At 42.5% G+C, this 25,157-nt stretch overlaps 1 protein-coding gene across 1 annotated transcript; it reads left to right on the forward strand.

The window, feature by feature from the left end:
• The first annotated feature begins 57 nt into the window (after positions 1–57).
• On the forward strand, positions 58–17,544 carry UBR7 (ubiquitin protein ligase E3 component n-recognin 7). Its single transcript, XM_010987989.3, has 11 exons — positions 58–272; positions 2,172–2,305; positions 2,775–2,835; positions 3,708–3,803; positions 7,351–7,404; positions 7,617–7,722; positions 8,976–9,184; positions 9,368–9,517; positions 10,042–10,204; positions 11,235–11,296; positions 15,236–17,544. Exons 1-11 carry the CDS (start codon positions 123–125, stop codon positions 15,326–15,328), a joined length of 1,278 nt encoding a protein of 425 aa, XP_010986291.2. The 5' UTR covers positions 58–122; the 3' UTR covers positions 15,329–17,544.
• Positions 17,545–25,157: the final 7,613 nt, after the last annotated feature.

The raw sequence follows: 25,157 nt of genomic DNA on the forward strand, positions 1-25,157 counted from the left end.
TTCGCTCCCCGTCTTTTGGATTGGTTCCTGACACTCCGGCCCCGCCTCCTCCGGCCCCGCCCCCCGCGGCCGCTTTTCCCGCCTCCGCCGGGGCCGAGCGGCGGTCCAGGTGACAGTTGAGGATGGCCGGAGCCGAGGATCCAGCTGGGCGGCAGTCAGAGCTGGAGCCAGTGGTATCGTTGGTCGATGTACTTGAGGAGGACGAGGAGCTGGAGAATGAGGCTTGCGCTGTACTGGGCGGCAGCGACTCTGAGAAGTGCTCTTACTCACAGGTGGGCGCGCGGCCGGGGCCTCGCCTCTTCTGGGTTCCCCTGAACCTCCTCTTCCCCGCCAGACTTACCCTATTCCCGCCTAGCGCAGCCAGAGCCCCCGTGGTGGTCCGCGGCCGCTGTTCGTCGTAGACTTTCCCATCCCAGGCCCAGCTGCGCTTTTACCTTTAGTCTCCCGGGCCCCCTTCCTCAGCCTGCATGCAGGAGAGCCCCCCTCCTCCCTCGGTCTTCCTCTGTCCGGCCCCCCAGGATTCTCCAGACTTTGCCCCTGGAGCAGCTGCTCTTTCCTTCCTCTTCCGTCTCTTCTAGGTGCCCCGAAATCATCCCCGTGACCTCTCAAATCCAGACATTGTCCCTACTCTTCCCATTCTAAGAGTATTTATCAGGAAAGGAATGGGAGAGTCAAAACAGAGTTAAGAGAGAGCTCTGGATTTGAAAATTTCACCTTGTGGGCTGGGCTTCTGGACATCTGGTTCCTTTGCAATTTAGTTTGACAAGTGTTAGCTGGTTTTTTGGCTACACGAAGCAAGTACCGTGTCTGCCTGCAGTCTGCCTCCCCAGGGGGATAAACGGAACCCGAACAGCAGGTTGCAGTGGCAAAGGAGGGGAGAGGAGGGGAGGATAGAAGGCATTTGGAAGACGTTGTGAACAGGGATTTGAGGGGGTGTGATGTAGTGTTTGGTGACTCATCCTATGTTTTTAGGTACAAAAATAGAGAAAGGTGGGTAGAAGAAAACTAACAAGAGGTGAGAATTGGTAGGAGGAAGAAGGTTACCTTCCAAGGGGATGGAATGGAACATTGGAGGATACGAGTTACTTGTGGTCATTATGTGTTATGGACTGTGATCAAATACCAGTTACCACCGCTGCAAGGGGTTAGATTTTTTCATACACGTGGTATTAGATGTATTAAATGTTAGCTGGTATTTTAAAACATTTGGTCAGCACGGAAACAGCTTTTTCTTGGCTTTCCTTTTTTTTTTCCCTCACAAAGTCTGTATGTAGGTTATTTTTGAAATGTAGTTAGGTTTATGAAACAGACTTCCTTAAAATTTTTTGTTGTAGTAAAATATATGGAAAACTGCACAAACCATAAATAAGTCTTGGGAAAACAAAAATAAAAACACATGCAAGTACATACTACCCAGGCCAAGAAATAGAATATTACCAGCATCCCAGAAGCTTCCCTGTATCTTCTTCCTTCCCAGAAGAGGGTAAACATTATCAAAAATTTCTAAAAGTTCTGCTTGTTTTTCTTTCAACTTTTTATTTTGAAACATTTTAAGCCTACAAGTAAGTTGAAAGAATAATATTATGAACACCTGTGTACCTTTACATGTATTCACTTTTTAACATTTTACCACATTTGTTTTATCTTCTTCCCCTTCATTATAACATACTTTCTTTCTTTTTTCTGAACCATTTGGAAAAAAGTTGCAGACCATGACACTTAACCTTGAAATACTTCAGCACACATCTAAAAAATCAAAGGGATTCCTTTGATGCGTTCATTTTCTCTTTGGTGGAATCACAAGCATTTTCCAAAGCTGAAGTATGATTATCACTTACATAAACCTACACACTTTCTCCTGCATTTTCATGTGTTAAAATGATTAAGCAGACCAGCTTATTCACAGCTGACTGGAAATATTAAACTTCTATCACTTTAAGAAAAAATTATATGAAAATAAGCACTAGTATGTGAAACTTGCAACAGTGTTTTGGTACTCTTTTATATAAGCTTTTTTTTATTATTATTAGTCTCTGGTTTTTACAGGAAGCTCTTAACTGCAGATAATCTGATTTCAATTATTTATCAGATCTTAATATGGGTACTAGGTAACTCTGCCATTTTTCATCAGTTTATTCTCTCTCTTTTTCCATTTTGGGGCTGTCTTCTAGGGCTCGGTAAAGAGACAAGCACTATATGCCTGTAGTACCTGCACCCCAGAGGGAGAAGAACCAGCAGGAATTTGCCTAGCTTGCAGTTATGAATGTCATGGGAGTCATAAACTATTTGAACTATACACAAAAAGGTAAAACAGTCAGAGATTGGTGCTGAATGCTTTTCAAATGTTTAGATTCTTTCCTAGCTGCACTTTTTTTCTTAATTTTGTTTTTGCCTTCAAAGCAGTCATGCACTGGTAAAGTTTAATGTAACTGATTTATATAATATAATTGAAGAGAATAACTTTTCCAGAGGACCTTTTAAAATATAATTATTGTACAAACTCTCCTAATGCTGCTCTGCCATTATTTTATTTTTGTTTGGAAGTGTGGGGGGTGTGATACAGATATTTGTTTTTAATGTTAATTTCTAGAGTTATTAAATCTTTTATTGTTATGTGCTTGGAGAAATTCTGGATTGGACATATGAACAACAACCAAGGCCACTTTTTAGATCCTAGAACCTGTTGAAAGGGAAGACGCTATGATGTGAATTTAAAGAGTAAGTCATTAGATTTAAAAGAAAAATTAAACTTGACTCTTCCTCCTTTGTTTCAGAAATTTTCGTTGTGATTGTGGAAACAACAAGTTTAAAAATTTGGAATGCAAATTATTTCCTGTAAGTAAGCACTATAACTATAAAAGTGTGAAAAGTAGCTGCAATTGATATTTGAGTGGACAAAACCAAGTATTTTCCAAAAATGAAGTTCTTTTGCTTATTCTTTGCAAATGGGCAAATCAATATTAGACTCTATTCCAGTTTTTACTTCCTGGAAAACTAAGTAACCTGTTTAGAGCCTACAGTATAGATTGTAATTAATATGAAAGGTTTTGGGGGTATGTTCTAAAGTGATTTGGGTTTAACTATGTTGATTGTGCTCATCCTTTAAGGCTTTTAAAGTAAAGGGTATCATTTTCAGAACTGAATAAATAAAACTTGGTAACAGTGAGCATGGGTTATGTGCACTCAGGAGTTTTTCACTGCTTTTGGCTAATAAAAACTATCTTTCTACAATAACTTTCAGTGAAATAACAGAAATTAAAGAGAAAATGAGAGATTTTACATTGTTCAATTGTCATTGCTAGAACTGTCATGCTTTTTCCCACCTTCAAGGATTATTTTTAGAGTTTCCTTGCCAGCTTTTTACCTCCTAGTTACCTGGGGGTTTTGGCTATCACAGCTGGACACTAAGAAGTATTTTGAAATTCTAGGTGAATGTCAGCTTACATAAGTTGATAATTAATATTTATGATTTGTTTTCCCCCAGATGCTACAAAGAAAGTGTAGAAAATAAATTCTATTTTTTCCCAGTATCCTGGAAAAAGTATTCCTTTAATAGGAATGAGTACTATTCTTTTGTACTTTGAAAGTTAAAGATCAGCTTCTGGGAGGAAGACATTTAATGCACAAATTTGTTGACTGCACTAATTTCATGATGCATGAAATTTAGTTAAAATTAGATCATATATATTGAAATTAATATCTTTCAGGACAAAGCAAAGATAAATTCAGGCAATAAGTACAATGACAACTTTTTTGGATTGTATTGCATTTGCAAGAGACCTTATCCTGATCCTGAAGATGAGGTAAGAGACCTGGAGGTTAACACCAGGACTGTGTCATCTTTAGCCTTCACTCCTCAACCTCTTGTCATATCTGGGCCTCTAACTGTTCAGGAAGGATTTGGGGATTGTAAAAGGATTCTAGGTTTATCCCTTCTTATGAATCTGGGCTGGAGCTACAACTAGTACAGATCTCAACTATTCTCATTCTTGTATTGTGAGAATGATATTGGTTAGGACTTTCTCAAGGCCAGAACATCTTTTCTTCCTCCCCCCTTTGCCTGCCTGTTTGCTCCATTCCCCTGAACACTTTCCAAAAAATGACCTTCAACTTCTTGCATCCCTAGAAGGAAAGAAATGGGATGTACAAACTAACTAGATCCTCTTAAAGATTTCAGTTAGAAGTATACATAAAATTTAGAAAGAGTTTTTCTTCTTCCTCACTCCTGTACCTTCTTACCTCCCAGACACAACCACTGTTAACACTTTTTTTTTTGTCTTGGGGGGTGGGGTAACTAGGTTTATTTACTTATTTTAGTGGCTGTTCTGGGGATTCAACCCAGAACCTTGGTCGGCATGTGCTCTATCACTGAGCTATGCCTCCCCTCCAACACTTTTTGTTACATATATATGTAGACCTTTTTCTACATGTGAGTGAATATGGGTTTTAACTTCTAGTTTCTTTTTTTTGGAGAAAAGTGAAAATTCTATACTTTCACTTCTGCAGCTTGCTTTTTTCACTTATCAGTATATCATAGACATCCTTTCAGGTCAAACAATACAAATCTATTTTGTTCTGATCACATCATAATTTGACATGCCATGAGTTAGTTACCTAGGTGTTCTATAGCAGAATGGTATTGTCTAATTTTTCAGCATTATAAAGAAAGCTGCAGTAAACATTCTTATACAGTAATATAACTGAATAAACTCCTGCAAATGTTTATGTAGATGGATACCTTGAGGTAAAATTGATAGGTCAAAGGATATTTGTTTTTGAAATTGTGATCATGTCTGCCAAAAGATTCAAACACCAATAGTATGTGATAGTGTTTTTTCCCCTAGTACTGTCAACTCAGCATTTTACTGATCTTTTAAAATGTTGCCATTCTGATGAAGTACAGTATCTTTACAATTTTTCCTTTGTCTGATCATGAGTGATTTATGCATCTTTTCATGAGTTTATCAAACATTTGTAATAACCTTTTCTCTGAATTGTCCTTTCATATCCTTGGTCCATATTTATATTGGGTTGTTTTTGTTTTTGTTTTTTTTTTGTATATTTATCTATTTGAAGGAGTGGTTTTTTTTTTTAAACTTTTTTATTGATTTATAATCATTTTACAATGTTGTGTCAAATTCCAGTGTTCAGCACAATTTTTCAGTCATTCATGGACATATACACACTCATTGTCACATTTTTTTCTCTTTGAGTTATCATAACATTTTGTGTATATTTCCCTGTGCTATACAGTGTAATCTTGTTTATCTATTCTACAATTTTGAAATCCCAGTCTATCCCTTCCCACCCTCCGCCCCCTGGCAACCACAAGTCTGTATTCTCTGTCTATGAGTCTATTTCTGTCCTGTATTTATGCTTTGTTTTTGTTTTTTAGATTCCACATATGAGCGATCTCATATGGTATTTTTCTTTCTCTTTCTGGCTTACTTCACTTAGAATGACATTCTCCAGGAGCACCCATGTTGCTGCAAATGGCATTATGTTGTCGGTTTTATGGCTGAGTAGTATTCCATTGTATAAATATACCACATCTTCTTTATCCAGTCACCTGTTGATGGACATTTAGGCTGTTTCCATGTTTTGGCTATTGTAAATAGTGCTGCTATGAACATTGGGGTGCAGGTGTCATCCCGAAGTAGGGTTCCTTCTGGATACAAGCCCAAGAGTGGGATTCCTGGGTCATATGGTAAGTCTATTCCTAGTCTTTTGAGGAATCTCCACACTGTTTTCCATAGTGGCTACACCAAACTGCATTCCCACCAGCAGTGTAGGAGGGTTCCCCTTTCTCCACAGCCTCTCCAGCATTTGTCATTTGTGGATTTTTGAATGACGGCCATTCTGACTGGTGTGAGGTGATACCTCATTGTAGTTTTGATTTGCATTTCTCTGATAATTAATGATATTGAGCATTTTTTCATGTGCCTTTTGATCATTTGTATGTCTTCCTTGGAGAATTGCTTGTTTAGGTCTTCTGGCCATTTTTGGATTGGGTTGTTTATTTTTTTCTTATTGAGTCATATGAGCTGCTTATATATTCTGGAGATCAAGCCTTTGTCGGTTTCATTTGCAAAAATTTTCTCCCATTCCGTAGGTTGTCTTCTTGTTTTACTTATGGTTTCCTTTGCTGTGCAGAAGCTTGTAAGTTTCATTAGGTCCCATTTGTTTATTCTTGCTTTTATTTCTTCTAGGAGAAAATTTTTGAAATGTATGTCAGATAATGTTTTGCCTATGTTTTCCTCTAGGAGGTTTATTGTATCTTGTCTTATGTTTAAGTCTTTGATCCATTTTGAGTTGATTTTTGTATATGGTGTAAGGGAGTGTTCTAGATTCATTGTTTTACATGCTGCTGTCCAGTTTTCCCAGCACCATTTGCTGAAGAGACTGTCTTTATTCCATTGTATATTCTTGCCTCCTTTGTCAAAGATTAGTTGATGAAGGAGTGTTTTTTTTATTTAGAAAAATTAGCTTTCTGCCTTCTTCCTTGCTTTCTAGTTGTAACTGTAATTATTGAACTATATAATTAAATTATATTATATAGAGAAACAAATTGAAGATGTCTTTAGTTAACAAAGATAAAACTTTAAAATGATATTTTAAGTTATGGGGTAAAGTGTTATAACATTGTTGAATCATAAGACAGAAAATAAGATGATGAATAAATTGATCAAAGCAGAAGAAAGAATAAAACTGCATTATATATACATACATTTTTTTTCCCCTTTAAGAAATCATGACAGAGAAAGGACAGAACAACATTAGAATGTTAATCAGTAGATATGAAAACCTAGAAATAAAGGGAAAATCATTGCAAAAATAGTCTATGCCCTTCAGTATATAATTTTCCTAGGGCCAGAATTTAATTATTTAATTATTTAATTTGTTTAAATCAGAGAACTGTTGCTGTCCATGTTGTCAAGAAGTTGTAACGTTTACTTTTCAAAGTTATGTGGCAGCAAAGTGTAGGAAAAAGCCCAGCTGTCTTTTCTACAGTGGTCAATTGCGTTACCTCCCTGGGCCTAGATTTATGTATGAAATAAGAATATATTACTTATTTATAAAGTTTTGTGAGAATCAGCTATTAAGTAACTGACATGAAGGCTTTGATGACGCTCACAAAGCTCTCATCTGAGTGCAATCCTGTAACACCAGTTCGTAAGAATGAACTTCCTTGGCCTCTTGAATTGCTGTTTCTCCCTGTACCCTCGACTTCTGGCAGGTGGTAGTGGTCTAACAGAATCGGTAGAGAATTATTTAACATCTAGTTCTAATGACTTTTGTGTCCCAGAATTTGCTATCATCATTAACAGATGAACTGCTTTTCCATGTTAGATTCCAGATGAGATGATCCAGTGTGTAGTCTGTGAAGACTGGTTTCATGGAAGGGTAAGGAGAGCTTTTACCTTTTAAAGCCATTGTCTTCACAAAAAGAGAAAAGAGCTTGTCTTTTGGAATTGTATTATATTTTACATTATAATTACTCTTCTAAAAATATACTATAAAGATATCAGTGTCTGATTGCAATATTTTATAAAATAATGAGGTTTTTGGGCCATTTGGTAATCAAGAGGAAAATACTCGGTTTTCTGTGTTCACAGCATCTTGGTGCCATTCCCCCTGAGAGTGGGGATTTCCAAGAGATGGTGTGCCAAGCGTGCATGAAACGCTGTTCTTTCTTGTGGGCTTACGCTGCACAATTGGCAGGTAGGTGTCTGTGGAGTTGGTATGCCGCCAGCTTGTGCTTGTCATATGTGTATGTTCAGTACAGAATTTTTAGCAACTATTTTTAACTGGACTTTGAGGTACAGAAAAAAGTATAAGATCTATTCCTTCTCCATGAGGTGCTTATAGATTGATTGGGAGACTACCAAGGCAAAATTTGTTCTTAAATGGTATGATGCAGAGTATGGATGAGACCAGAATTAGAGCAAATGGAGGACACAGTTTTGAATGGGATTTTGAAAGATAAACAGAACCAAAATGAGTTGTTCTTAAAATGTAAGACGTGCTGTTGGTTGGGGAGGGTGGTGGCACAGTTTGTCGTCTAGTGTTTCTATTTTACTCTAAGAAATTGACTAAAACAACTAATCAGCAATGAATGGTCTTGAGGCATTAAATATTTTATTTTACTGGTAATGCTATATGTGTTACTTAATTTATTTTTTAAGTGGTCGTTACTCCTAGTACTTGCTGCTCTGGCCTCATAATTTCTTGCCTTTGTCATCTTTTGGGAACACTTCACCATACAAACCACAAGCAGCATCCTACATTTTTGACTTGTCTTGAAGTTCTTAAACTTGGTGTGCCCTTGTTCCAATCACATCTCACTTTCCTCTGAACCTGAATCTACTTCCCATTCACTGGGTTTTCTTAGCTGTTCCCCTCTGCCCCTCGTTCATTTCCTTCCCGGTCAGCAGATGGCCTCATTTCCTATGAAACTGAAGTGCCATTATGCTGCATGAGTTCCCTTATCATTTCTCTTCTCTCCTTCACAGTACTTCTCTCCACACGCATCCTTTTCAATTTCCTCTTCTCATAAAGAAAAGCTACTGTTTTTGCAAAACTACTTTTCTACCTGGGTTTGCAGTTAAATCTCTTTCTACTGCTTTTTGCTTCTTAAGTGTTTTTTGTATTTAGAGAGATTAGCTTTTGGCTTCTTTCTTGCTTTCCTTGCTTGAGGTGTCCTTCTGTTTTTAGTATCTATAGTATTTTCCTTTGTTTTTCACATATAAAGTGCTTACCTAGTGATATATTTAAACAACCTGTTTAGATATTTGACTCTGGAGTAGGCAGGTATAATCTAAAAAAGTATTCTCTCCTCTCTCATTATTCCATGGATTAAGGTTGATTTCTTCTTTCCAGATTCTGACGTATTTTTTAATCAGACTAAGTGATTTCACTGTCTAATAGTCTGTGGATGTGTGTGTGTGTGTGTGTGTGTTTCATTGAACCCACAGTAACCAAAGTAACTGCTGAGGATGATGGATTGGTGCTGAATGTTGATGGAATAGGTGATCAGGAAGTAATCAAATCTGAAAATGGAACTCATCAAGATAGTGCCCTCAAAGAGGATGTTCCAGAACATGGAAAGGACGCTGTGAAGGAAGTTAAAGCCGAGCAGACTAACGAACCATGTACCAGCTCGAGTTCTGAATCTGATCTCCAGGTAACATGAAATCTGAGCTATAAAAGAAATAAAACTTAAGCAAAACTAATTCTAAGTATTAATAACCTGTATAGCTTTGGATTTCATTTGTACCCTTTGCCTAAAGAAATCCTGTGACAAAATCTAAACTATGAAAACTATGATAGTTTAAAAAACACACTTCAAAAGTTATTTTAATTTCAGATAGCATTTAAGAATCAACATCTCAGCACAGAATCACAGTCTGGCTGCAAACTTCAGGAGCTTAAAGCTAAGCAATTTATAAAGAAAGACACTGCCACCTATTGGCCGGTGAACTGGCGTAGCAAGTTATGTACCTGTGAAGACTGTATGGTAAGTACCTGATCAAGGTCACTATTAGTATGTTTTGTGGGCTGATGCCTAAAATAAGAACACCTGGAAAGTATGTTTATGAAATTGATATTAGAGTATACGTAACTTAGAAATTTTTTTATATTAAGCAAATTTATGAAATAGTATTTGCAATCTGATTGCTTATAGAACACATTAAGAATTATGCAATACTTTTTATTTACTTATCTTCATTTCAGTGGAAAATAGCTTATCTTTTTTATATTAGACTTTCTTGGAAACACAAATTATTTGAAAGTTACAGTAAGTCAGTGGTTTTAAATAAAGATCTCTTAAATCATACGTCTACTGGGAAGTTGGGACATTTCTAAAAGAGATGTGGGCAAAAAGAATAAATTGTTCGAGCAACTCTGTGCTAAAAGGCTCGGGTTTTTCTGGATATTAACTTTAAAAAATTAAATAAATTTTTAGTGATTCTCATGAAGTTGACTTTCTGAGGATGACATACAGTTCTAATGGGGAAACTGGTTTTATTTTTTTTAAAGAAAATGTATGGCGATCTAGATGTCCTGTTCCTGACAGATGAACATGACACAGTTCTGGCTTACGAAAACAAAGGCAAGGTTGACCAGGCAGCTGACAGGAGAGACCCGCTAATGGACACCCTTAACAGCATGAACAGAGTCCAACAAGTGGAACTTATTTGTGGTAAATACTATTTGAGTGTGAAAATTCAGGAAGTTGATGACATTTCCTTCACTATTAAAAAATGTATAAAGAGGACAGCTAATTCCATTTTTTTAACACAAAGATGTTTCAATTTGGAATTGCATAGCAGGCTTCAGCTACATGTGCTTAATTCTCATATTGCTGGGTACTTAGCTACTATTACTGTTGAATCAGGATTACATGCTAGAGCAGTTACTTGCTTGAGAAACCATAACATGCTGTTTTGATTAAGGGTAGATGTATGAGTAAAGAGTAATAGGAAATCAATTTCTTTCCCCATCCATTGAAATAGTTTTCATTGAACATTGCATGTCATCTTTTTGAGAAAAACATACCATATTTCTGACAGTTCTTGAGGATGCGTCAGTGGTTCACAGGAAACCACTAGAGGGGAAAGTTTTCCCAAACTCTTAATTGCAGGCTTTTACATTTTTTACCCCCTGCCCAACTTATTTTACCAATTTCTATCCTAGCCAGTTTCTACTCAGATGCCACCTTTGTGCCCCTTTATGGACGCTGATTATTTCTGTCTTGTATTTGTAACTATTTGATTATTTGCCTTTATTAGGCTAAAATCTTTTCAAGGACAGAGGCTGCATCTAAAAGATTTTTGTAGTCCTCAAGGTGCCTTGTACGTAACATAAACTGTTGAGTGAGTGTACGAATTTCAAAACTTAATGTTTGACAAGTCCAAGGTATTTCAAGTGCTAGAATTCCAAAGAGATGGGAAACCTTTTAAAAAATTCTTAGCTAATCTTTTTTGGAGTGAAGGTAACTCTGCTTTTTGAGGTTTTTTTTTTTTTTTTTTTTTTAATGAAGAAGGGTCCCAGATGTCAAAATGAAGGAATTTAGGAGAAATTGAGAACAAGTTTCTACACAGATTTCACGTAAAGAAAAATATAGTTTAAACTATTAACGTACTTAAATGTCAATGGTCAAGAAATACTTTGTTTCTAAATGCAAATGGCTTATCTAAAATTTATGTCCTTTTTTGGTTGTTTTGATTTAGAATACAATGACTTGAAGACCGAACTTAAAGACTATCTCAAAAGATTTGCTGATGAAGGCACAGTAAGTTGAGTTAAATAATTTTAATCATAGCCCTGTATGTTTGAATAAAATTTCTTTTCTTTTCTTTTCTTTTTTTTATTGATGTATAGTTGACTTACAGTATTGTATTAGGTTTGGGTATACAACATAGTGATTTAATATTTTTATAGATTGTACTCCATTTAAAGTTATTATAAAATATTAGCTATATTCCTTTTGCTGCACAATATAACCTTGTAACTTATTTATTTTATACATAGTAGTCTATGCCTTTTAATCCCCTGCCCCTAACTTTTCCCTCCCCCCTTCTCTCTCGCCACTGGTAACCACTAGTTTGATCTCTGTATCTGAGTCTGTTGCTGTATTGTTATATTCATTTGTTTGTTTTACTTTTTAGATTCCACATATATAACATACAGTGTTTGTTTCTCTGACTTATTTCACTAAACATAATAATTCTCTCTAGGTCCATCCATGTTGCAAATGGCAGAATTTCATTCGTTTTTATAGCTAATATTCCATAGAGGGTGTGTGTGTATATGTACCATCTTCTTTGTCAATTCATCTGTTGATGGACACTTAGGTTGCTTCCATATCTTGACTATTATAAATAATGCTGCTATGAACATTGGGGTGCATTTATCTTTTCAAATTAGTGTTTCCATTTTCTTTGGACATACACCCAGAAGTGGAATTGCTGGATCCTATAGTAGTTCTATTTTTAGTATTTTGAGGCCCCTCCATACTGCATTCCATGTTTGTTTTCTTTGATGAAAAAGATGACTGAGAGCTTAATGCAGGCAGAGGGAAGAGAAATCAGTAAGGGGCAGTGGAACACCAGCGGACCAGTCACATCAGGAGTCCTTCCCAACCCTCTGAGTGAGGGACGGAGCAGTCACCCAGGACGTGGAGAGAGTAGTCGTAGCTTAGGAGAGGGCCATTGGATCAACCATGACGATTCTCCTGGTCCTGACCTTCAAGCAGGGATCCTTGGAAGGAAAGGAAAGGAAGGAGAAAATGACCAGGCAGGAAAAAAATTAAAGCCAGACCCCTTTTCTGTGATTTTGAGTTTTATAGTTTAGAATAAAAGAATTTTTTTTTTGATCATGCATTCAGTTTACTGAAGTGTAATGAGTTTACAGTGTTGTGTCAATTTCTGGTGGATAGCATAATGTTTCAGTCATACATATACATGCATATATTCATTTTCATATAAAAAGAACTTTATGCTTGAGGGCTAAAACATTTCTCTTGCTGGTAAGGAAAGTCTGTATACTTTGAAGGGCGACACTAACTCTAGCATGTACTCTTTTAAAATAATCTTCCAGGTGAATTTGCCAATACTTCCTAGTCCTTTACTACTCATACATTTGTGATGGAATTTTCTTCTAAAATACTTTTTTATCTTCCAGAGGCAGGTATAAAACAAAATTTAACGTTTCTTTTCATGTCCTACAGTTGTCCTTATGGACAGTAAGTGTTTTGCTCTGCTATAGCCAGACGTACAAATGAAGTCAGCCATGGGTCTGACAGACACTCAGGACATGCCCTGAGACTTGCTTTCTTCGAAGAGCTCTGTGCCAGCTGACTGCTTTCTCATAAATGAGGGAAGAACTTGTAGCTGCCTGGATATCTGGGCGGGTCACAGTGCTGCCTCTCTGCAAGATGAATTGTGAAGTCAGACATTAAACGAGCCTTCTTAAATGGTTTTCTCCTTTTTTAGAGTCTCTTTCTCACTGTCACCATGGACGTCTTCCCGTTCCCCAGCAGTTCTTAACCCACAGTTACTCTCATTACTGTTGCCAAGGCCATCCTCCTCTGCTTGATGTGCCCTCTGGCTTCTCTCACTAGAACAAAGAATGTCCCCGGGTGTAACTGTTTTATCCTCGGCACTGTTGGTGGCTGTTCAGGGTCCTTCAGCTGTGTCAAAGCACGTGCTCTTGCCTCTGCTCTTGTGTAGCTGGTTGCCATGCTCTTTGTGGATTTTATTATGCACGCTCTTAAAATCACATTTAAAAAAGTAGATATGTTGTCTTTTTCTATTCACATTTGAAACAGTTTCATCCGGAGTCTTCACATGTATCTTCCGTGTATGGATCTTTGTTATCACAGGAGCCATTCTTTATGAGTCTGAGATAATTTTTTCATCTGATGTGATGATTTAAAAGGACAGAAAAACATTTTTTTATTGTTTGTTTTTGACATTACTAACTAGATCTTTACAAACACCTTACCTTGTCATAAAGCCTGTCTGCTTTGGTTGTATTTGTCCATAGAAGATAATGCTAATAAGGCATAGATGTTGTCAAACAATGAACTGCCTTTTATTTAATGTCTGTGTCTGACTGAAAAAAATAACACTTAGAAACTACACATTTTCTGAGACAAACCAATAAAATGATATATTACTGGACCCAAGTATTTCATCTTTAACATTTCTACTCTGCATGTTGGCTGTGACCGTTTGAGGATGTCTTAAAGCTAAAAATTACACACTGTAGGTCTCCTCCTGTTATGTCCTTGTTAGAGAAGTGATTTCCTTTTAATGCCTTTCAGAGCTTGTTTGTGATCCGAATTAGGGACAGATCCTTCATGCTGGAACTCCTAAGAATCCTGTTTGTTCGCGTTACAAGCGTACATTTCTAAACCCAGCGCCTCAGAGCTCTGAGCTGCAGCCATCTTAGTGTGTTGGCCTTCTCCACCTTGAGCCTATGAGGGGTTCTGATTCCTCACTTGTTGACCAGCAGCTTTCTCTCGGTGCCTGTGAAAGTGGTGTGTCAGCTACCAGTCTGGTAGAGTCACTGACAAAATGCGAAGTCCTTTCACTTAGAGGATTAGTAAGTATCTCACCCCCAGTCAGTTACTCGAGGCAGCCTTGCCTCTTGGGGGTGTGGGCGACACTTACTTCTGGGTGGTGGGAGGGAGAGTTTCACTTTACACACAAGTACTTGCCCTCTTTCTTACTTTCTTTCTCCCTCTTGCTCACTGCATTCCAGTGCTTTCTTTTTTTTCCTCTTTCCCTCCCTCTCCCTGCCTCACCTTTATTCTTTTATAATAATAAGAATGTTACCTGTTACAGCCCTGTCAGTTGTAGTGCAGAGTCACTCTTGGGATGAGCAGGACTCCTTTTGGGTCATCCTGGTTTACTTTTTCATCAGTATTTCCCCTTCATCTTATTTTCTTATTTTTGATGTTTTATTTTGCTAATATCATAAACACTTCTGTGTGATGCTCAATCCTTTTTCCAATAAAATAGAAGATAACTTTCTCATTTTTAGTGCATAACATAGATATTTCATTTACTGAGAGCAGTGCGTCTATAGTTTTTGCCAATTTTTCTGTTTGTGTAGCAAACACCTTTAATTTTGGACTCTTTAAGAGGAAAGAGTTTGGGGTTCCTTTTTTTTCAGTAAAGGAGAAAGCACAAATCTGAGAGGAAAAAAAACAAAAAACAAAAAGGCAGACTTTGTTTGCTGTGGGGGCTTATGCGGAGCTGAAGGACGTTCGCAAGACAGCTGAGTGATGCGGGGAACAGTGGCCTCGGGAGACCTGTAGGCCCCTCAGTGTTCGTGTGGCTCTGCCACTCTTCTCGTCTGCTCACGCCCACTGACAGCTTGCTCCGTGCCGGGCAGCGTTCCACAGGCGCTGCCTCTCACCTGCCCTTCAAATGGCCCAGTTAGATACGCACTGCTTTCACCTCGCTGGGAGGCGGGAACCGGGGCTGGTGGTGGGGCCTCCGCTCCGCGCCAGCAGCTGTTCTTCCTGCTGCCTGACTCCGACCAGGCCGCGCTCTGCGAGCCCAGCTGAGCTCAGCTAGGAAATGGACATAGGATAATGAATTACTCTTGAAAAAACCCTCATCAGCAGTATCACTGGACTTGACTGTGCATGTTTCCACCAGCTATGGCTGCTCTGTAATGTGTCAGGTTTCCTTTCCTAATCTTTGCTTTTCATCAACAGGTGGTTAAGAGAGAGGACATCCAGCAGTTCTTTGAAGAATTTCAGTCAAAAAAGAGAAGACGAGTGGATGGGATGCAGTATTATTGCAGCTAGAGTGAGGTGTGACGCCTTCTCCTCCAGGCCAATGACAATGCCGCCTACTGTTCCAGGAATAAAAGAGGCATGTTTCACATTTGGTCCTCTTCCGTCCTCTCTTCGGAGAGGCCTCCTCCTCCAGCCTTGAGCTTCCTTCACTCTCCTTGATACAGTAGCCACCATGTTTATGCTGATTTCACAACCAGCGTTCTTTCTGACTCACCTAAATGCATCTCGTTACACAGACTTCAGCCCCCACCCCAGTCTACCCAGGGTTCTTTGCTCGTAAGTTTCAAGAAGTTTGATTTGGTTTTGACAAAGTAAACTATTTTCTTTCCTGATTATCGGTTCTTTAACTCCCAAGTGTGTCTCCTCTGCAGCAGAGCTGCTGTCTCCAGGCCCCACTCTGGAGCACCTCAGAGGTTCTCTTCCAGTCAGCTGGACCCTCCAGGACCCCTCCCCCTATGATCGTGGTGCCTTGGGTCAAAGCTTCCTCAAGCCTGGTCTTTCCCTTGTCCCACATCCCTGCTTTCTGAGGTTTGCTCACAGCTTAGAACTGACCTCAGAGCTTGCTTCCTCTGCGCCTAACCCCCAGAGTAGCCAGGACTGATGGTTTTCTGGCCCAGATGTCTGTCACAGGCAGGGAGATTGGCTGATGACAGGTTTGAGGAAGCCAACCTTTGTTACGCATTTTACTAATAAATTTAAAGTGAAAGTTGCTTTCACAAATCTACTGGCACTAGAATATTAGAATTCCAGTGCTGTAGTGCTCACAGGGCTTCCTGGAGAAAACTTGCCAGGATATCTGCCCTTCTTCTGCTGCCTAGAAAACAGACCGGGTACTACCCTGTGACATCTTGGTGGTTTACAAAGTCCTCTGGGTTTCTTTATATTATCAGGGATATTCATAAGCATATATTAAAAACAGACCTATTTTGATACTGTTCTGTTAAGAAAATGTTATTAGAACCTCAATAAATTATTATTTTTTCCCCATTAAATCTGTGCTGAAGAAAAGAGATACTGGCTTAGCTTACTTGTAGCGAGCAGGGCAGTGAGTGCCCTGTGTTGGGAGAGGCAGACTGTGTGGAAGGGATTCCAAACAAGGCCCTAGGCTGCGCAAATGATGAGCTTTATGTATATAAACGTTAATGTCCACAGCTGAGTCCCTCGTGACTATGAGGTCTTCTTTTGAAGAACCTCCTGGGATGTTGTATAAAACCCTGTATTTGAGGGGAAGTCCTTTCAGTTGGTTTGAAATCCCTTTAAAGCCCCTTAGTCTATGTGGAAAACACCTTTTGATGAGCAGAGATCCCTCGGTTGCTCTCTCCCTCTGGAGGAATGTGATCTTTCCTGACAATAGACAACACACTTTGAGGCGTATAACTGTAAGTGCTTGAGGCTTTGGGGCCGCAAGTGTATATTAATATTCTTTGTGTGTCCAGCAGTCACGTATACTAGTGCCCACTGATCCCTGGATGAGGTGAACTAGGCCTACAGAAAGTCACGGCCTCAGAGAAATGGTACAACTCGTGTTTTTCTGCATCAAACCTCCTAATTACAGATCCTCATGAAGAGTGATGTGTGGAGCCGGAAGGTCCTGGGGCCATAGGAGGTGCCTGTGTGCCCTGAACTGGCCTTGTAGAAAAGGGTGAAAAGGCCAGGGGAGAGCTCACAGCATCTTCGAGATGGTTTACACCCGCAGTTTGGGAGCTCTGTTTCAGGTCTGAGGAGTTTTGAACCGCCTCTGCACGGTGGTACTGGTTGTGCATTGTTGTGGCCTGAAAGTTTATATCTTCTCAAACATTGGATTTGATGACCAGAAAATTCCTCACTCATGACAGGTCAGGACCAAGTCTTGGAGGCGATGCATTACTGTGCAGCACAATAACACACGTCACTCAGTGCTGAAGGGCTTGTTTTAGGAAAGGTACTGTTCCTTTTACATTAACCAGAAAACCTCTTTTTTTTACCTGTTGTTCACAACTAGTTTTCTTATTGACTGTATTGGACCGTCTCTTCTTGTAGAGACTGATTTTGGCCAACATGTGGCAGTTGATATTAATGCATGTTTTATGCAAAACAAGAATCTGATATTAGTTGCTTTTAAGGAATTCTGGCATTGTATGTGCATTTTTGTAGAATTGTTACTGGACTTATAATTACATACTTAACTCTAATCAGGTTTCTGTAAAATTTAAATAAAACCTATTCAAGATGGTGGCTTTTCAGATCATTTTGAGTCACATTTAAATGCATACAGCCTTCCTTTGCAGGTGAAACTGAGCACAACATGAAGGCACTGCAACAGCTGTTCCCGCCCTGGGGCCCTGCTCCAGCAGAGGGCTTGGTTCCTGTCCCGCTGTTTTAGACAATGTGGCCTGATCCAGGGACCCACCAGCAGAGCTCCTTCATCCCCCCCTCACCCCCCCCCCCCCCACTTTACAGCACCTCCGAGGAGGGAGGGTCCAGGAACCCCATTGGGCTTAGATGAACGGAGAACAAAGAAATGGGCGCGGGGTGTGACCTGTCACAATATATTCAGGTCCTGCTGTGTGCAGGAGAGGGAACAGTTGCGGTCCACCTAGATGGTAGCCATTGTTTCAAAAGTAAATGTGAGAACGAGCCAAGAAGCCGATGTAGAGGCCCATCTTTGGCCTCCCCCCAGCTCTTGCTTCTTTGGAAATTATTCAAACTTGTGGTCATCGCTTGTGATGAGCTAAATAAGCTCAGGTGAGTAAGTGCTCTCTATCGCCCTGGAGCTGCCCTTCTATCTGAAAACTCAGGATTCTATAGCCGTCAATGCCAGGAAAAGTGTGTATCTCTCAGCTTCTCTAAAGGACCCTAGTGGAGCAGAAGAAAATTGAAAGCAATCCAAGTGACAACCAGCCTTGGCAGTGAACTGGCTCAGCTCCCCTTGGAGGATGAGTGTGTTCTGGGGAACGTGGGAAGCACAGTCAGGTCACCTTGAAGTGGCTGCCAGACGTGAGCCTTGGTCTGAGGGGGCATCTGGCGTTTGGCACCAGGCCTCACTTGTGCCCCTGAACCACTGGGCACTAGACAGATGTGTGCTTCTTATTTACAGTCATGGGATCCCTAGGTCGGAAGGGACCTGGGAAGTCGCCCAGCCTCGCCTCTTCGGTCAGAGTCCCTCCCTCACAGATGATCCTCACAGGGGCCCCAGGTTGGTCTTGGCCACTTGGCTTCCAAGCCTTCATGCTCTTGGTGGCAATGCCTCCCCTTCCCTGCCAGGTGACTTGTGGGTCTTGGCCTTCCCCCTCTTCCAGCCGCCGGCATAAGTCCTGTGAGCTCTGGGGAGGCAGGTTTAGGAGGAAGCCAACACCCTGGAAGCCGAAGAAGAGAGAAGGGAAGCAGGCCTTTGGTGATTCGGACTTCGAGCCACTGGCTTAGTCTTGCCTGAAGCTCCTGCAGCTCGTAGGCTTTTCTGTAGCAGAGAACACTCGCACGGCCCTCTAGCTTCTGCTTCTGAGCACGTCTAGTGCCAGAGCGCTCACCTTCACACACTGCACTCGTCCCCTGTTCCTCAGTCTTGGTGTCGTTTCCTATGGGAAAAGGCCAGACACTTTTGGACTTTTCCAGTGGTCTCCCATCCAAATCCCTGCTCTGTTCTCCAGCCTCTGCTTAGCTTTGCCTCAAATCCTCCACCTAGAGACTCCCACCTGGGTGTCTCCTCAGCCATCTTTCCTCCTGGGGGCCCCGTAGCTCACGCTACTGTTTCCCTGCATCATGTCCCCGTCTCTTGGCTTCCCTCTTTTGCTTCTGCCTCAGGCCTCAATGCTCCTAGATGCAGCTGACCTGGAGTTAATTGAATTGATCTGTGAGCCAAACTGGAAAGTTCTACAGCGGTATTAGATTCTCCAGAAAAACAGAACCAATAAGAGATCGATCGATCTATCTATCTATCTATCTATCTATCTATCTATCTATCTATCATCTATCTATCTATCATCTATCAATCCATGTCTATAAAATAAGGAATTGATCCATGTGATTATGGAGGCTGAGAAGTCCCACAACCTGCCATCTACAAGCTGGAGATCCAGAAAGACAGTGGGGTGGTTCCAGTCCAAGCCTGAAGGTCCAGGAACCAGGGGAGCTGATGTGTCAGTCCCGGTGCCAGAGAAGACTGGTCTCTGAGCTCAAACAGGCAGAGAGTAAGTTCTCCCTCCACTTTTTTGTTCTATTCAGACTGAATGATGCCCAGCACACTGGGAGGGCCACCTGCTTTACTCAGTCTACAGATGCAAACACTAACCTAACTCAGAAATGCTCTCATAGACACACTGGATAATATTTAATACCTGGGCACCCCATGGCCCAGGCAGGCTGACACATAAAATTAGCCATTGCATCCACCAACCCACTCACTTCTCTCGTTCCACCTCAAGCAGTGCTTGTGGAGTCAGGGAGGCCCCTTGGGGTGTGGAGGGATGAGCCACGGGCTGTGCCCTGGCCGTTGTTATGCTCCCTTGTGCTCCAGGTGCCACTTGGACTGTTCCCACTGTCAGAGGCCAGCTGAGGCTCACAGTGGTGGGGTGACCATGTCAGGGTCACAGTGCCCACCTGCAGGGAAGGGGCTCTCTGCTCCCTCAGGAAAGCTCAGCCAGGTGGGCAGGCCTGGAGCTATGAATACAACGGGGCAGCAGCTGAGAACAAAGGAGCTGCTGAGAATGCTGGATGCGCCTTCCCCACCAGTTTGTTCACAAAGGCGCAGACTCAGCCACCAATTTCAATCCCCAGGTCCTCTCCTCAGCCCACGTGCGGGTCAGACGCTGCTGGCCGAGGCCCTTCTGCTCCCTTTTTCCTGTCTGGCCTCCCCTCTTCCCCAACGACCTCTTATGGATGGAGAGACTTTGTGCTGTGGCTAATACTCAGCTAGTCATATCACTTTGTCACAGCACTTAGCCTAGTCAGTAATGGTATATTTGTGAGTTTATTCGCTTAATATCTGTCCTCCTCACTAAGTGGTAAATTCTGCGAGGTCAGGGACTGCCCTTCAGCTGATTATTTAAGTGCTGGAACCTGGCCGGCTGCCTGCCTGCTCTGTTACTGGGTGACAACGTGAAGGGGAGCTGGCACTCACGTGCCAACAGCTTGCTGAGCAGGACTGTGGGCTGCAAGCGTTTGTGTGTGTGATCTCACGTCCCCCACCCACAGTGGCCCGAATTACTGTCAGTCCCCATTTTACGGACATGGAAACTGAGGCTCTGAGAGGCTGGGTTTCCACAGCTCGTCAGTGGTGACTCCCAGCTCATTTCACTCTACAGGCTGACCTCACTCAGTTGCATGCTGGGAGCAGTTAAGAATCTTGGGGCAGAAATGATGGAAGATGCTGGTAACTTTGCCTAAATCACAAGGTGTCCTATTTTGCCCCGAGGTAGGAGGGATAGGGACTCTTTTCTTGGTTTTGTCTGTTTTGGTAAATTCACTTACCCTTACGTGACAGAATTGCACCGTCTTCTAAATGACTCCAGGGAGGTTTTCCTAAGCCTGCCAAGAAATACAACCCAGTGCAGTGTCCTCAGGCAAGAGGCTGGGAATGGATGGTGACGCCAGCGGGAGAGGGTGAGGGAAATGGTGGCAGCCTGTTTTGTCTGTGAGGTCGAGGGGTGAGGAGTGAGCTGGAGGGTGGCTCCGGTGAGAAGACGTGAGAGTGGAGAGTGGCCGGGAGCTCGGTGAGGGCTGACTCAGAGGGCCTGGGCTCTGCCTGGGGACAGAGGGGACCGTGGGAACTGTGGTTGTGTAACTGTCTTCAGTTGTCACCCACAGCTGGGTCCAGGCCCAGGAGATAGATGGACATATCCATTGTTTATGAGCTGAGTTTGGCTAGAAAACTGGTAGAAAGGTGAGCAAGTTGAGGAGGCTGACACCTGGGAGGCTGGGCTCTCCTGGAAAGGGGAGTAAGAGGAAACACAGGAGGGATTCCAGGAAGTGGTGGCCTGAGAGCAAGAAGGGAGTTAAGGTTTCAAAGGTGGAGCCCTTCTGGGGACAAGGGGAGGGGTCATGGAGTGGGTGGTCAGAATGGAAGAGCAGGTTGCTAGATGGAGATGGTCCCAGCTGCTACCCAGGATGATGGCCGGGCCTGGAAAGAAGAGGACAACAGTGAGGCTGAGCCAAGGTTTCAGGGTATGAAAGGAATGACAGGGGAGAGTCACGAGGTTGAAAGCGGGACAGCCAGATGTGGGAGCTGCAGAGGTGCTAAGGGTGTGACAGGGAGGCCGCCATCCACAGCCCACCCTGACTCTTAGGTGTGGAAAGTGCAAGAAGGAGCTCAGATCTCAGGAGAGGCCGGCAGGGCGGGAGGAGGGCTGGGACTCAGCTAAGGCAAGAGGGCTGTGGGAATCCGGAGGGGCTGGGTCACAGGAGGAATCCAGAGCGCTGTGCAAACAACTCGGGAGGCTATTCAGAATGGTGAGCTCCAGGAATTCTGGAGACCAAATCAAAAGGAGTCCATGGGCAAGAGGTATGCTGACAGGGGAGGTGTCAGTGGGCCACAGAGGTGAGGCCCGTGGTCCCAATGCCATCATTACTGTCACGTGTAAAGCTGCGTCTGGAGCAGGGACAGTCAGTGTGAGCTTAGCAGGTGACAGAAGGAGACACATGAACTCATTACCATCCTTTCTTTCAGCAGGTGCATCCCTCAAACCGGTGCAAGTAAGCAAACACGGAGGCAAGGGTCTGGAGGGTCTGGGGAGCCTCAGGGTCCCTTCTGGAGAACCATCATGTTTTTGTCAACTATACAGATGACCAATACTAGAAATGACCAAATGTCTCAATTCATCCTGTTACGTGGGGGAGGGATGGTATGTTCTGGCAACTAAAGACTGGGACCTTCGCAGGTGTTCCCTGGAGGATTCTGCTGCCGTAGAAAATGATTTCTGACACTTGGAGAAGGTAGCTGTGATTAGGAACTAAGAGCTTTTTAATACGCTGAGCCGGCCTCCTCCTCCATGGGGGTTAAACCCCAGCTAGGGAGTGCAGTGAGCACATGACAGTTTTGTGGAGATAAAGAAATGGCGGTTGGCCATTACCTTACCATCACCCCTCCACCCCTCTGCGTGCTGCACACCTCCACCACTGAGCTATCACCAAGGCTATCTGCACACCTCTGCCTTCTCGTCTCCCATACAGACCGTGCCACTCACCCCACCTGCTTCTCTCCCTATCCCGTCACCAAATCGCTCTTGCCAGATTCACTCACCTCTCTACGATGCTGACCCAAAGCATCTTTTGGGCCTGATTTTCCAAAAATCTCTGAGCAGCAGCCACTGAGTTAACTTTCGACGAGGAATGGAATTGATCCTTCATCTCTTACCTTTAATTTGAAAAAGTAATACATGCACGTAATTTAAAAATCCAACCAGTACAAAACGTATGCAGTTAAGTTTCCCCGACCTGATTACAATGCCCCTCTCCAGAGGCAGTCCTGCAAACATCCTTATGGGTCTTTGCAGACGTTGTTACAAGTCCATTTTCTCGTCTTCTCCACACATGGAAGTGTGCATGTGCACTGTTTTGTCTTTTACTTCTTTCTCTTTATAAATTCTGAAGATCCCATTCCCGCCTTTTTAAACGTCCCTGCCTGGCCTCTGACCACCACACTGGTTTTCTTCCTACCTAGGCTGCTGTTGGCCAGCAACCCCCTCAAGCTGACCTGTACAGGTCAGAGTTCCTCCAAGTTTATTCCTGGGCCCTCTTTTCATCTTTAAACCTTCCCCATAAGTCACCCCATCTACCCCTGGGGCATTAGATGCCACCCATGTATGTGGACAATTCCCACCAGGCACATCCAGCTTGGCCCCTCGTCTCTGAGTTCCCAGCCTACACCGAATTACCAAGTGAACACGGCCAACATTAAACTCACGGTCTGTCCCCTAGATCTGCCTCCTCCTACTCTCTCCCCACACCCAAACACCAAGTCCTGTAAATCTATACCCTAACCATACTGGGGATTTTCTCTGTTGGAGAAAATCTCTCCAGGATGGCTGCACCAGCCTCCTGCCCAGTTCCCTGATCCCTTCCTGCTCTTCAATGCAGAGACGCTGAACCTGCAAATCTGATCACATCTATGCCCCTGCCTAACACCCTGCAGCAGCTTCCCCTTGCTGTTAGGATCAGCCTAACAATCCTTGGCCTGTTCTATAGGGCTGGCAACATGGGCCCAACCCACCTCTCAGCCCATACCAGTTTCCCCAGTGTTCGGCCCTTCCGGCCTCAGGCCCTGCCTCGTCCTGGAAACCCTCCTCAGAACCTGCCCCTCCTTGCCCCATGGTCCTGACTCTTCCTTCACCTGCACTTAGAAAGTCACTTCCACATGGAAGTCTTCCCAATCCTGGGACTAGTTAGACCCTGGCCTAACCTCTGCAATTATTCAATATCCTTTCTTCCTTGAGACCCTAAAATTGTTATGGGTGGGACGGTGACTAACTTGTTCATTACTGTCACCTCAGGACTTGGCAGTGTCTGGTGGGTAGAAGTTGCTTACTTGTTGGAGGAATGAGTGAACAAATAAATGCCATGCTTGTACCTGCCTCCACTTCCTGCACATTATGGTCCCCCTGTCCAGGCCACCACACTTTCTGGCGTGCAGTACACCACCATGGTTGAGAACCTAGGCTGTAGAGCCACAATGCCTGAGTCTGAATTCAGGCTGTGACAACTTACTAGCTGTGTGACCTTGGACAAGTCTCTCAGTATCTCTGTGCTTTGGTTTTCTCATTTGTAAAATGCACTAATAATAGTATGTGGTTCATAGAGGGTTAAAGAAAACAACACCTAATTCATTGATTAGGGGAAAAAAGTAAAATAAAGTACTTTGCACTGAATCCAGCATGTTTCTCCTCCCATTCCTGGGCCACGTTAAGCCAGCCACAATAACCCCCTACTGCTATGGACTGTTCTGATTGTCTCTCTGACAAAAGGCATTTCCAGCTAATTTAAAGCTTCTAAGATTAGGTATCCTGTCTGGGCTGCTGTTCCATATTCCCAGACTCTGGGAAGAGAGGACTCAAGAAATACTCTTTAATGCGCTGAGGAGAGGTAAGGCTGAAAGTGGCCAGGGGAGGTGGCCTGAACTCACTTTTCCAGGGGAATCCATAAGTTTGGAAGTGAAAGTTGAATAATTCAATTTCCTTTTTTAGATTTTTAAGCTCACCCACAGAAACCTTAGATTTTTATCTTGACGCTCCACAGTTAAACCTAAGATAGTTACAGACATAAAAAGAGGATTGCCATAGTGAGGCACAAGGGTGAAATGATAGGATGGAACTTAGCAAAAAGATTAAAGTAAACATTTTAAAGAGTGATTTTTGAAATAAGGAAACTGGACGACTATTTTGCATGTTTTTTTCAGAAACCTGGACTCCAGATCGTGACTGCATTTCCCTGTCAAATAGAGAAATACTAACGTGCCAGAGTTTGACTCTAAGCCAGGCCTCTGAAACTCAGAGGCCTCTGAATCTTGGGGCACATCTGGGTCTCTCACTGTCTGGCCACAGCCCTTTCAGGTGCTGACCCATTCCAGGTGCGGGGGCCACGTGGACGAAATGCGCAGCTTCCTCTGGAGATCCCTGAGCAAGTAACGTTTGGCTCAAATTGTAAAATGAAATCTCTCAGAAATGCCCCAATGAAATCACAGAAAAATTTGACCTTGATTCAAATGAAAATTTTAATACTCTAAAAAAGCCTCTGAATAACTGAAATCCTAGAGACAGAGGAGAAGCTCCCCTAGAAAACCTCCCTCTTCTACCCTGGTGGCGGGGGGACAAGATCGCTTCTGTAATTGGGGGCTGTGTGCTGCCTGCCAAAACAGACTATATCCAACTCA

The sequence above is a fragment of the Camelus dromedarius genome, chromosome 5 (assembly GCF_036321535.1).
Source record: "Camelus dromedarius isolate mCamDro1 chromosome 5, mCamDro1.pat, whole genome shotgun sequence".
NCBI lineage: Eukaryota > Metazoa > Chordata > Mammalia > Artiodactyla > Camelidae > Camelus > Camelus dromedarius.